Genomic DNA, 12,559 nt, shown 5'->3' on the forward strand with positions numbered 1-12,559 from the left:
GCAGGTGCCAAGTCCTCACCATGTGTGGTGTTCATTTCCACTCCTTACTCGTGTGGGTATGTAAATGTGTGCAGGCACCATTTCCTTTGTTTATTTTCAAAAATGAGTTCATGCTATTCAGATCACTCTGGTATGTTCATTAGCAATGTGTCATGAACATTTCTCCAATTAAGTATTTATAAAACTATATCATCATTTTTTAATGGCTGCAAAATCATCTACAATATGGATATGCATAATTTATTCAACTATCCCATCACTAATGGACATTAAGTTTGCTTCCACAATGAATAATGCTATCATAGATAGCCTCGCACAAAAATGCATACAGTCATACATACATATGTGTGTGTATTTAAATGCAAAGCGAAAAGTCAGGAAGAACACAGACTTTCCACAGAATAGATTATCAAAAGTGGGATTTCTGAATAAGGGGATGTGATTTTCTTTACTTTAATATATATTTTCCCAAAAGGTTTTAGAAATGCACACTCCTAGGTATAAGGTACAGGAGTATCCATTTCCCTGTAGCCTTATCCTACAGAATGTTATTTTTTTTTTTTTATTGTTTGTCTTTCAAAGGGATGACAGATGGCTTTTATTTTCATCTGAATTTTCCTAACTAATGAGACTGAGCATTTTTTATTTCATATTTTCATGGTATTCTGTACTTCCAAATCTGAGATTTAAACATTTTTATCATTTTCCATAATATCATCCTATTGGGTTGTTTGTCCTTATTGATTTAGGGAATATTTATATATTATGGATATTATCCTTTTCTCATGTGTTACAAGTATTTTTTACCCATGCAGTGTTTATCTCTTGATTTAGTTTTTGATCTATGTTATCTAAACAATTTTTAATTTTTTCTGATGTCAAAGAGGTCTCGATTTCTTTTTGCAGTTTCAGGGTTTCCTTGTTGCCTAAGAAAGTCTTTCCCCCAGATATTATTTTCCTTTATTTCCTCCCAATTTTATTTATATTTTGAATTTTTATTATTCTGTGAAGTAGAGATCTAATTTGTTTACTTTTACATAGATAGGCAATTATGCTATCCCTGTTTATTAAATTATTCTCCCTTTTTCTAGTGAATTTAAATGCTACTTTTGTCAATATTCAGCTCCCATTTATTCTTTGGCCTGTTTCTGGACTCTGGACTCTGGTCCACTATCCTACTGTCTAGCTCTGGGCCAGTGTCATCTATTTTTGAGTTCAGTGGCTATCGAGTTAGTTTTAATATTCGGTGTTGCAAGTTCCCCCTCACCATCCTCTTTATTTTCTCCCAACTTATATTTACTATCCTCAGACATTTGTTCTTACAAAATTTTCTGATGAGCTCTAAAAATGTGTTTTTAGTCATCTTGTAAATATCTCATTACTCTGTTTCATGAAGATGAGTCCATGTGCAGATGCTTACCTTCAGATCAAAGACAGCAATAATTAAAAGGTGTTAGGACGAAAATAGATGTTTATTTATTCCTTTAATATTTATTTAGCCCCTTCTTCTTTGGTAGAAGGGCTTGTCCCTTCCAGATTACTACCAGACAGATGAAGCACGTCTATTCTGCCCTTCTGAAGTGCCCGGTGCCATTATAAGTGTTTCTAGGCTGTAACTCATTTGATCCTTTGAGGAAATGAGATTCCAGAGAGTGAAGGAACAGGCCTAAGGTCACAGAGCCATGCAGATGGGTCTGGAATTCATGCAGGCATCCTGACTCCCAACCTTTCTCTCTTGACAAATGGGGAACACAAGTATAGGGGAAAAAATCCCTAATGATGTAGAAACTGCAGAGTTCCATTTTAAAAATAAGCATAGATAAAATAGCGTGGGGCCAGGAGAAAGGAGGACTTATAGCTAAGAGTATAAAGGAATGAAGTACTTCATGAAACTGTTTTAATAGGGCCTGACATCATTCTGGCAGAAGAAAGAAAAGCTGTGTATGAAAAGTAAAGAGCAGGTCAGCTTAGTTGGTAAAGACGAGATGTGATGGAAAACAGCATGGTAGAAAATACGTTTTTGGTTTGGAAAGGTTAATTGAAGTCAGTTCATGAATGGTCTTAGTACTACCAGGTATAGTGACAGTTGAATTTTTAGATAAACAACAAATAATTTTTTAGCCTAAGTATAATGTGGACATACTGTATGGGACTTAAACTAAAAAGATTAATTTTTTTTCATAAATTCAAATTTAACTGGGTGTCCCATATTTCCATTTGCTAGATTTGACATCCTTAGCCTGAAATAAGAGGCTAAAACATAAAGTGGAGCCCTATATAATGTTATTCTATGGGGTGACACACTAAAATATGTAACATCACCTCAGGGTATTCAAAATTAAAATGTCATGGTATGTATCAGGAGTCAACACACTCTTTCTGTAATGGGCCAGATAGTAAATGTTTAAGTTTGGCAGGCCATAAATCTCTGTGGCAACTCATCTCTGCCAGGATTGGGGGAAAGTAACCACAATGTGTAAACAAATGGGTGTGGCTCTGTTCATTAAAATCTGAATTTCATATCATTTTCACATGCCCAAAATATTGCTCTTTTTAAGATTTTTTTCAACTACCAAAAATATAAAAACTGTGTTGAACTCATAGGCCATTTAACAATAGGAAGCTGGCAAGATTTAGCCAGTGCATCATAATTCACTTATCCCCAGTTAAACGTGATTCTTACTCCGGAGTAAAGAGAATCTGAGAGCCATGAATTCTTACAACTTTTCCCCGAGAACTCTTCAATTAGGCAGAATATTCTAGATTTAATTACAGAATTCCTTTAGTCCAGAAGAGTAGTGTTGACATTTAATTTACCCTAAAAGGATCTAACTCATGTTTATTGAACACACTCGGCAGGTCCTTTGGAGTGGGAAGACCGAGAGGAGGAACCAGTCAAAAAGAAATCTGATGGACCAGGTAACCACACAAAGACAAATATGAGCTGGGGGAAATTTGAAAATGTTGCTTTCCCAGAAGGTATGTCATGGAAGGCTGCCTAAAGATAATTCATCAAATACTGTTTCTGGACTTTGACTAAATAATCAGTGTCCCTTGAAATCTCATCTCTAGTGAAATTTCCAAGTGAATCCTTAAAGTAGATCTGACACTTACTCTGTTGGATTAAATGTTGGATTAGAGTCAGTTTGCAAATTATCTTACCCAAATACCCGTGAAAAGGGATTTGGGGGAGCAAATTATAAATGTCCCATGGAAGCCACCAAAATAAAAGCACAAAAAATATTGGCAATTAATTTTAAAGGACAGAGAAAGAAGGAGTTAAATGAGAGGTAAGTACAGTGGGGGAAATGAGAGGTACTCTAGAAGCTTAGGCCAAAGTCCTCACTTGACCGAAGGGAGCACCAATTCCCAGTGAGTTTGCTCAGGACTCTACAGCTACTAAGCGACAGAGTCAGGGACCGAATCCATGTTTTCTAACTCCTAGCTCAGTCATAGTGTCGTTTGGGCTTCACCTAGCATGTGACTGGGAGGAAGATTTCTCCATGAAGGAAAAAAAAAAGCTTCCAAATGAAATGAACTCAAATGCCTCTCTAATTCCATAAACACGCCATTTCCTCCATGTCACAGGGTTGGAACTCCTGTGTACATTATTTATCAGCAGGCCAGATTTTCAGGCGCTGTTACTGTGGACACAGATACTTCCAAGGATGCCATCTGCTGGCCCCAAATGAGACTTCCCCAAGGCTGTCTAAAACGTCTTTGGCACAGTTCTTAAACTTGAACCCCCATTTCCAGAGTATTTGACTCACACATATGTGGAAACAGATGTTCTATTATTGCTGCAGAGCTACATACAATAATAGCAGCTAGCACTTTAGATCACACATCGCTGCCGGCCACTTCTCCAAGAGCTTTAGGCATCTTCACTGTTTACCTCAAAAACCCTCGCCCTCATCGAACAGATAAGAAACTGAGGCAGAGAAAGATTAGGTAAATTTTCCAAGTCTACACAACCACTAAGGGGTAGAATTGGGATTTAAACCCAAAAAAGTCTAAATCCAGAGTGTGCGCCCTTCATCACTCTGCCTTACTGCCTCTCTGGCTAAGAAATAAATAAAAATTAAAAATGCAATTTCTCATGTTAGTTTGTGATCACTCGAGTTAAGAAAGTGTGTGTTATTCGTGTCTCCAAGATGGCAATTTTAGTCTTGCCATCAGGACTGTGCTCCGCAAAACTGTGAAATAATCATATGCATCATCACCACCTCATTGTGAATATGAGAAAAAAAATAAATTGTCCAAAATGTGAGATGCTACTAAAGTTTATTAATAGGTGTAACTTCCAAGTCCTTCAAGCTCAGACTTTCTTTTTATGTCTACACAACGGAGCTGGAGAGTCTACCTAAAGCACTGAGGGAAATAGCACCTTGCTCAGATTAAACCCAAAACGGGTTGGGGGGGGAGGGGCAAGAGCGATATAGGTGCCCCTGGCCGCCTCTGGCTCAGAATGGCTCTTCTGTGGAATCTGCAGGACCTCCCTCCCTTCAGCTTCATGTAGCAGCTGGTCCCTTCCTGGGCTTCTTTGCTCAACAGACGATACTCTCATTTCCTTCCTAAAGTACACCTCACGGAACAGTGTTAGGTGTGATGGCATTTTACAGAGGCTTTGGGGGATAGCGCGGGTGGGGGGCAGTGACGGCGGAGGTAGGCAACAGCTTCTACGGGAAAGTCAGTGATCACTATTCCTGCCTCAGTGGGTCTCTCCCCAGCTGGTGCCTCTGGGGCCTGGCTCATTAGATCATTCCCACTTTCTTCCCCAGGTACCAGCTGGCAGCTCCAAGATTCCTGTTCCTTCAGTAGGTAGAACTGTTCAACTCTTCTTTGTCTCTACCTTGCCCACCTGGACTCTGTCCTGAAGCCACACTGTCCATAGATAAACTTCCCTTCGATGCTTCTCCTTTGGAAAAGAGCAAACCTTTCCCTGCGAGAAATTCTGCCTTCCTCCTAGGCAACCCAATTCACAAATAACTTTTTTCCCCTTATTACAAAATTAAATTCGGAGTCAGACTGTGGTGTTTTGGTTGCGGGAAAGTTGAGGGATACCAGTTGTTTTTCGTGGTGGTGGTAGTGGTGGTGGTGTTTTAGGGTTTCATTAATAAACACTAAGGCAGTTTTTAATTCATTGTGATGTTCACTAAGTATTCGTTTTACTGCAGTCAGTGTTTGAAATCGCTAATAAGACAAAATTTTTCAAATACCAAATTAAAAAATTCACATGGATCAAAATTTGGTGGCTTGAAGCGTTCCGTATGTACCAGTTGAGAAACCATTGGCTTATGGGAATGGAGGGGTAAGACAGACAGTTAAGATGCCATCTTTCCTCTTTTATTTTGATTCTGACCTAAAATAAGTTAGGTCGCAACTGTGGAACCTCCTCCAAACTTAAGGATGAGCAGAGAGCTCTTGAGGATTCCCTGAGGGCACAAGGGAGGCACGTGTCTGCACCCAGATGATGTCCCAGACACAGTGGCAGTCTGAGCAGAGCCCATCATGCTTGGTAGCTTGGCCGGGCTCCCCACATCACAGCTGCTGTTAGGGAAGACAACCCAAGAACATCAGGAATCTCACAGTGCCTGTTGGTCTGGACAGGATCGATCCCATGTGCAGAATTCTGTAGTTGGCACAGCTCAGTAGATGAAATAGGAATGATGACGATAACTCAGTCGTACCAGCGTGCTCCTTGTATACGTACTGAGCTCTTTACACAATAGCCGGCAGGTGATTTAACTGAAACGCAGCTGCAGTGCCAAGCATCAAAAGCCTTACTGAATCAATAGAATTGTTTCCAAAAATAATCATGACTTGAGAAAAGAAGAAATTTATAGAAAAAGCATTAAAGGATCTGGTTTCCTGGACAGATAGACTGTTTCTATCCCTGTGTCAACAACAGAAATATCTTTGAATGCAATCTCTACTCTTTATCAAACCTATTACCTGTATATGGACCTATTCTGACTGATGTTTTGACCACAGGATAAGAATTCTATCCCAGTTTGGTTTCGATGCTGCCAGTGCATGTGTAGGAAGACCCACCCACCGCTTCCTGTACTGCCGTCCTCCTCCACACCCCCCATCACGCTGAGTGTCACGGCGTCACCCCGTATTAGGTGTGCAGGTCTGAAACCAGGTCTGCCTCTGGTAAAATATCACCGTGCTACACAAAACAGCAAATGGCTGATGGCATTTTGCTCCTTTGAAATCTTGTCCCTTTTCTTCTTCCTAGATAATATCATCAAGAGGATATTTAATATTTTGAAATTCACCTGGGTTCTGTTTCTGGCAACAGTGGATAGTTTCACAACTTGGCTTAACTCCATTTCAAGGGAGCATATTGATATATCTACAGTTCTGAGAATTGAAAGATGCATGCTGACCAGAGAAATTAAAAAGGTAACACTGTTGGTACAATTCTTTTTCTTCTTCCCACATTCTAAAGATTTTAGAAGTCAATGTCCAGAGCTCCAAATAGGATAACACAAAATCTATAGTCTGTCTTTTGGACAGTCTTCACATAGCCCCTCTGTTTTCCTGTATATTTAAATCTGTTCCATGCACAGAATTAAAATAATCAGACACTGTATGCGCACACACGCACACATGAGTCCTGAGACAGTGGCCAGCTTATTCATTCTGTTCCTTCCCCTCACCAGTTTGCAGGTGCACAGACTCTGCTGTCTCTTGATGGATTATGTTGTTTAGTCTGGGAAGTTTGATCTGAAACTTCTCAGAAGAAAAATTAAGATATATGCAGAACAATAAAACATAGTCATATACAGTTTATAGATAGTATTTAAAACTAATAGTTTGTTTCTGAAAAAGTTACTATCACTTAGCCAAATTACATATAAGAAAGGATTTGATTTTTAAAGTTTTTATCTTATTTTTATTGCGATATAATTGATCTGTAACATATTAGTTTCAGATGTACAATATAATGATTCCGTATTTGTATATATTGCAAAATGATCACAGTTAGTCGACTTAACATCCATCACCACACATTGTTCCAATTTTTTTTTCTTGTGATGGGAACTACTAAGTTCTAGTCATATGCCGTACAGTCACCATGCTGTCCATGACATCCCCGGGACTTACGTATTTTATAACTGGAAATTTGTGTCTTTTGACTATTTTCACCCATAACCAAGAAGGGATTTCTTGGGAGCCTTACCCAGTGATATTGGGTGCCATTAATGCAATGAGTTACCATCAATCCCCACCTTGACTAGCTTTGTTTTAATCTTTGCGCAAGGTGGGCATGCCGACTGAGAGTTCTCGGTATTGAGAAATGCCAGGTGGCTGCACGGGCAAGTAAGGACTGTGGCAATGTCTCCCCTCCACAGGGCAACGTTCCCACTCGGGAGAGCATCCACATGTACTACCAGAACCACATCATGAACCTTTCCAGAGAGTCTGGACTGGACACCATTGATGACCGTCCTGGCGTTGCTTCCGGTGCACAGCCAGCCCACAGGATGGATAGCTTAGATTCACATGACAGTATCTCCAGGTACTTCCCGTTCTAAACAATGGTTTGACCAAAGTGAAAAGCTGGGCTTCAGCAATATGAGACATGAATGTGTGAGGTGAAAGTTAATCAAAAACGTACATGGATCCCCACCCCCTTCAGGGGACCTCCCTGCATGCAACAAAGCAAAAGGAATACTGTCCTCCCCTCGACTGAGCCAGATAAAATCAGGTATCAGTGATAGGCTATTAGAGGGGCACCTGGGGGGCTCAGTCAGTTAAGTGTCCAACTCTTGATCCCACAAGTCTCCATCTCAGGGCTGTGAGTTTGAGCCCTGTTGAGCCCCATGTTGGGCTCCACGCTACTTAAGGAAAAAAAAAAAAATAGACCATATTAGAAATACCAGTATGACTCGTGGGCACAGGACAGAGACTTCCAAGCTGGAGGCAAGTCAGAATGAGCCTTCCCGATCACAAAATGACTATTTGTGTCAAGGGCCGCATCTTTAATTCCTCTGAAAAAATGCTGCCCCACAGAGTATTTTCTATACTAGAATCTTCTACCATCTGTTACTATCTTTGATCTTCTCCTTTCAGAATTGTTACTTTGTGATCCATGATAAAAATTCAAGAAGCGAGTCTGTCAGCTTCCATCTTCCCTGGCCCGTGTGATCATGAGCATTGCCTCACTACAGGGGCCCTGCCCTCGCCACGGGCCAGCAGGATGCACTGTGTATGGGTTACCTCACTGTATCCTGCTAAGACCCTACAGGATGCATGTTATCATCCCCATTTTAACAGAGCACGAAGTTCAGTTACAGAGAGGTTAGGTGACGTACCCAGAGCCACACGGCTAGGAAGTACTGTGAAAGAGAGTCAGGATCCAAAGCCACATGGTTTGGCTCAGAGCCCAGTCTCTCAACCACCGTGGTGTGCTGCTTCTCATGGCCTCTTCCTGCACTCCAGGCCAGCTTGGAGAACTGACCTGTCTTTCCTCCTGCCTGTCCCCGGAAAGCCTCCCCAGTTCTCTGCCTCAGGGTTCTAGAAAGCTGCTGCGGCTTGCACTGAGCTAGCTTCCAAGTTGAAGCGGAAGTCGTGTCTTTGGAAGTGGCTGACATACCAGTGGGGTGATTAGCTAGACAGACGAATCACACCTTGTATACATTTTCACAGGTCAGGAACGTTATCACTGAGGACATTTGTTGCTTTCATTAAACATGTCTAAAAGCACCTATTCCATGCCAGGCCCTGAACTCGACTGGGAGATAGACACACAAAGATACATCATCTCTAAGTAGTTGGAGTCTGGGAAGAAAGACCCACTGAGTTGGGATTGGGATTCCTGCTGTGGGAAGGGCCGCTGACACAGCCTGCAGGCCTCCTGTCCTAGAAGGCCTGGGTGGCCTGCAGTCCCACGTCATACACTGTGCAGAGCCTCAGGGGCCTGGCGGAATATCTGTCCTCCACAAATAACGCATATGTTACAGGACAAGAGAGGGGAGGGAACTGAGACTATTTTATTGATACCAAATCCCAAATAGATAACCACAAGTTGAAATTGCAGCCTGAAGTGGGAGAGGTGGGTAAAAAAAAGGTTACCTTGAAGAGCTATGTTTCACTGCTGCTGAATTGCTATATTTGAGCTTCTCCAATTGTGCCTGTTGTCTTGCTACCCAATAATTACCTATTGATGCAGATCTATATTTATTGGTATGGAAAGATATTCACTGCATTGAGTAAAAGCCGAGGTTTAAAATAGAATGTACGCCCAAACCTCATTTTTATTTGTGAAAAAACATATGTATTCATATATTGATTTAAATGTGATTTTTGTACAGATAAAATTCTGCTTGGATATATCCCTTCCTGCCCTCCGCCCCTCCCTCAAAATTGGTAGCAATTCTTTTAAAGTTCTTTGAGGGATAATAAAAGGCATTATATTTTCAATTTAATTTGGGAATAATCCTTGCTCATTTGTCAGTTCCAAAGAAACAGACATATTTCAGCTATTGTAGATTTCTGTGAGAAGAGACACTGAGGACAGAAACTCTCAAGACTTTCAAGGTCAAAACATTTATTTGCTAACTGAGATCCTGTTCAAGATGCTTTTAATTTCTAGAATAAAATAAGCGGTTGTTACAACAGTGGGTATGCTAATAAAAGTTTCTCATTCTCTCTCCACCCAAACATGCCCACATTTCTTAATCAGTAATTTCCAAAACCATTAGTAAAAGCAAAGTTACAAAGTAAAAATTTAGTGTCATGTCCCTTGATTGACAAGTTCTGACAGCGCCCCCTTGTGTGCCTTCCTGAAAATGCTCCACAACCTGCATTTTTGAAAGGGGAGCTTCATTTTCTTTGGGCAGACTCCATTGAGACAAAAAATCATTATGGTTTATATTTTATTTTTATTTTTTGCAAACCATAAATAACTGTCCTATTTGGAAGCCGCCAACGTTCTTAAATTTGTTCTTGTTTCAACAATTTTCTCTATATAGATCAGTAATTTAAACAGAATTATTTTTGCTTTGATTCATTTTTATGCAAAAACTGAAAATCCATTTTTACCCACATTATACCAAGTTACTTCATGGGTAGTTCTTCCCTTAAAAATAAATAAAGACTGCATGAGCACGTTTGCAAAAATGTACAAGTGTGTTGGCAGAGGCAGGGGGAGACAAGATTTGTTTGAGTGAAAAAAACTTTTGTCCGAATGTAGTGGATATTCAAGATGCTGACAGACGCTGCTTCCTAGTTACAGGGGTGTATGAAGGTCCACAGGGGATCACAGAGTTTCCAAATCCACCTACTTTATAAGCTATTCATGACCAAAGAACTGGTTTTGAAAAAGAAAGGAGGGAGAATGGTAAGATGAGAAAACTGCTGAGATATACTATCTCCCAAAGGGAATAAGTACAAATAAATACAAATTTTTCCCATAAATTTTCAAGGGCTTCACAGGCCTCCTGACCTGACTTAACAATAGCTGCTCAAGAACCAATCTCAGAATCAAACAAATCAAAGAGAGTATTAGAGAGTGAATTGAAAATAAGTTGTCCATAAAATAAACATACTTGATTCCTGTATTAGTAACCTTTAACTGCATAACAACTGACAACATGCCCAGCTAAGAGATTAACTTAATATTATAAATCACAACCTAAGAGGGATAAAAAAGGAAGAAGAAGACTGATAAAATAAAATCAAGTAACTGCCTTTAAATCGGACCCAAGATTACAAATATAGAACGGTACCCATGATCAAAAACCATGAGGTAGGAGTTATTTAAATCCATTGATTGCTTTTTAACAAAGACTGTTAGAATATCCCCCAAATTTAGAAGTGGTCAATCAGTCAATGAATTTACTAGTAGAAAACCACTACCTTTAAAATTAGTTCCTAATGTATCTTTTACTTTTCATTTCAACCTAAAGAAAGGGGAGAAACAAGAGGGTTCGTTATGTTGTTAATAAATGAATTAACACACCTGCCCTTTTCTTAATGGCTGAGCTCCACTTCTAGTTTTTTGCCTTAGGAAGCTATCAAATCTGCAGACAAAATCTGTCCACATTAAAGTCTACTGGAAGCCACCTGATTTCTAGAAAGGCAGGAGTCTTCCCAAGAAGGGATTCCAAGTGTGGAAGTTCACTCGGAGACACCTGTGTCATTAGACAGGGTCTAGCACTGGCCCACCGTGGGGCTGCGCATGCTTGGTGTGGCCCTGCCCCCTGGGCAGGGACCCTGCCTGGGTGGGGCTGTCCCACAGGACAGCTGTGCGCTGGCATCCCTGTCACCCATCTTCACCTTTGGGCATACTGCAGATGGGATGAGAGTCTAACAAATGACTTTGTATTCCCTTTGACTTACTGCAAAAATCACTTCAGATCCAGCTGTAAAATGGCACTTGTTTTAATGGTTGTTTTATGAAATCAGATATCATCTACTTTCCCAGAAAATAAATTCTTTTAAATTGTGCAAGAAACATTAGATGACAGTCTAAGGAGCATTCCTAGATATGAAGGAGGTGGTTCTCCCCTGAAACATGTCACCTAAGAGGCTGCCGTGTGCCCCGGGGTGGCTCTAAGTGCGGGCTGATCAACGAGGTGACAGCAGCTGTCCCTTCAGGCTCGTCATCTGGGCCTGTTATCAGAAAGCTCCTCCTCTTCCCTTTCACTTTTAAAACTGCCCTGGATTGGACCACCAATTGGTCACACTCCACAGAACCCAACTGGGTGGGATGGTGTGGGATGTGAGGGTCAGCTGCTGCGACAGTGGACCCAGGCATTAACAAGATGAGTCAGACTTCAGGATTCCAACAGTGGTTCCCACGCAGAAAATCTGAGTAGGGCCGCAGGGGAGGGTACACGGTATCTTTTTGCCTGCAAACCCCTAAAAGGCCATGGGGGTGCGCCTCTAAAAATAGGAAATTAAATACAGACGTTCAGGAGCCAGGCCATTGGTGCTCAGGGTGGAAGATGCTTATTCTAGTAGCCTCCTTCAGAGGCTCTTTGGGGTGCTTGTCCCCCTTTGGGTTAAACTATACGTCAGCACTGAAATGATGCCTACATCGTAACTGTGTCTGCTTCTTCTCCTCTAGTCGCTCACGCAGTCCTCAGTCCTGAATCCGCCACCATTCCCTTCCTGATTTTTGCTCCATGGGGGCAACATGAGGATTTTAGCCAATGGGTTCTCGCCCTAATAACATCTGCCAAGACCCAAAACATGATCCAGAAGAAAAAAAGTCATTAGGCAAAATGAGAAGTTAACAGACAAAATGACCCTGCCGTCGCTAGACTTCCTCTGTTGTTGTTGTTGTTGTTGTTTTGGTACCATTTTATTTCTTTTTTTATTTTTCTTGGATGTTGGTTTATATCTGGTTGCATATCAAACCAGCATCTCTTCTCCACGCAAGGCATCTAGTTTGGCTTAACTGAATACCACTCAGAAAACAGGGTGGACAATTCAGTTCCTTGTGATCATTTCTGAGCTTCCCTCTCTCATTGTTGGAGACTGTTATTTTTAAAACACTGAAATGTTCTGTATACATTTTACACGAGCAGATATTTCTGCT

The 12,559-nt window shown here is 40.9% G+C and overlaps 1 protein-coding gene across 2 annotated transcripts in view; it reads left to right on the forward strand.

Moving 5' to 3' along the window:
* Positions 1-12,559, forward strand: part of PIEZO2 (piezo type mechanosensitive ion channel component 2) — a 505,679-nt gene that overhangs the window by 453,781 nt on the left and 39,339 nt on the right. For both annotated transcript variants that reach the window (XM_032399040.1, XM_032399041.1), the window contains 3 exons: positions 2,860-2,919; positions 6,245-6,411; positions 7,365-7,531. In XM_032399040.1, coding sequence (XP_032254931.1) covers positions 2,860-2,919; positions 6,245-6,411; positions 7,365-7,531 — 394 coding nt within the window. The remainder of the gene's footprint in view (positions 1-2,859; positions 2,920-6,244; positions 6,412-7,364; positions 7,532-12,559) is intronic.

The sequence above is a fragment of the Phoca vitulina genome, unplaced genomic scaffold (assembly GCF_004348235.1).
Source record: "Phoca vitulina isolate PV1807 unplaced genomic scaffold, GSC_HSeal_1.0 scaffold126, whole genome shotgun sequence".
Classification (NCBI taxonomy): domain Eukaryota; kingdom Metazoa; phylum Chordata; class Mammalia; order Carnivora; family Phocidae; genus Phoca; species Phoca vitulina.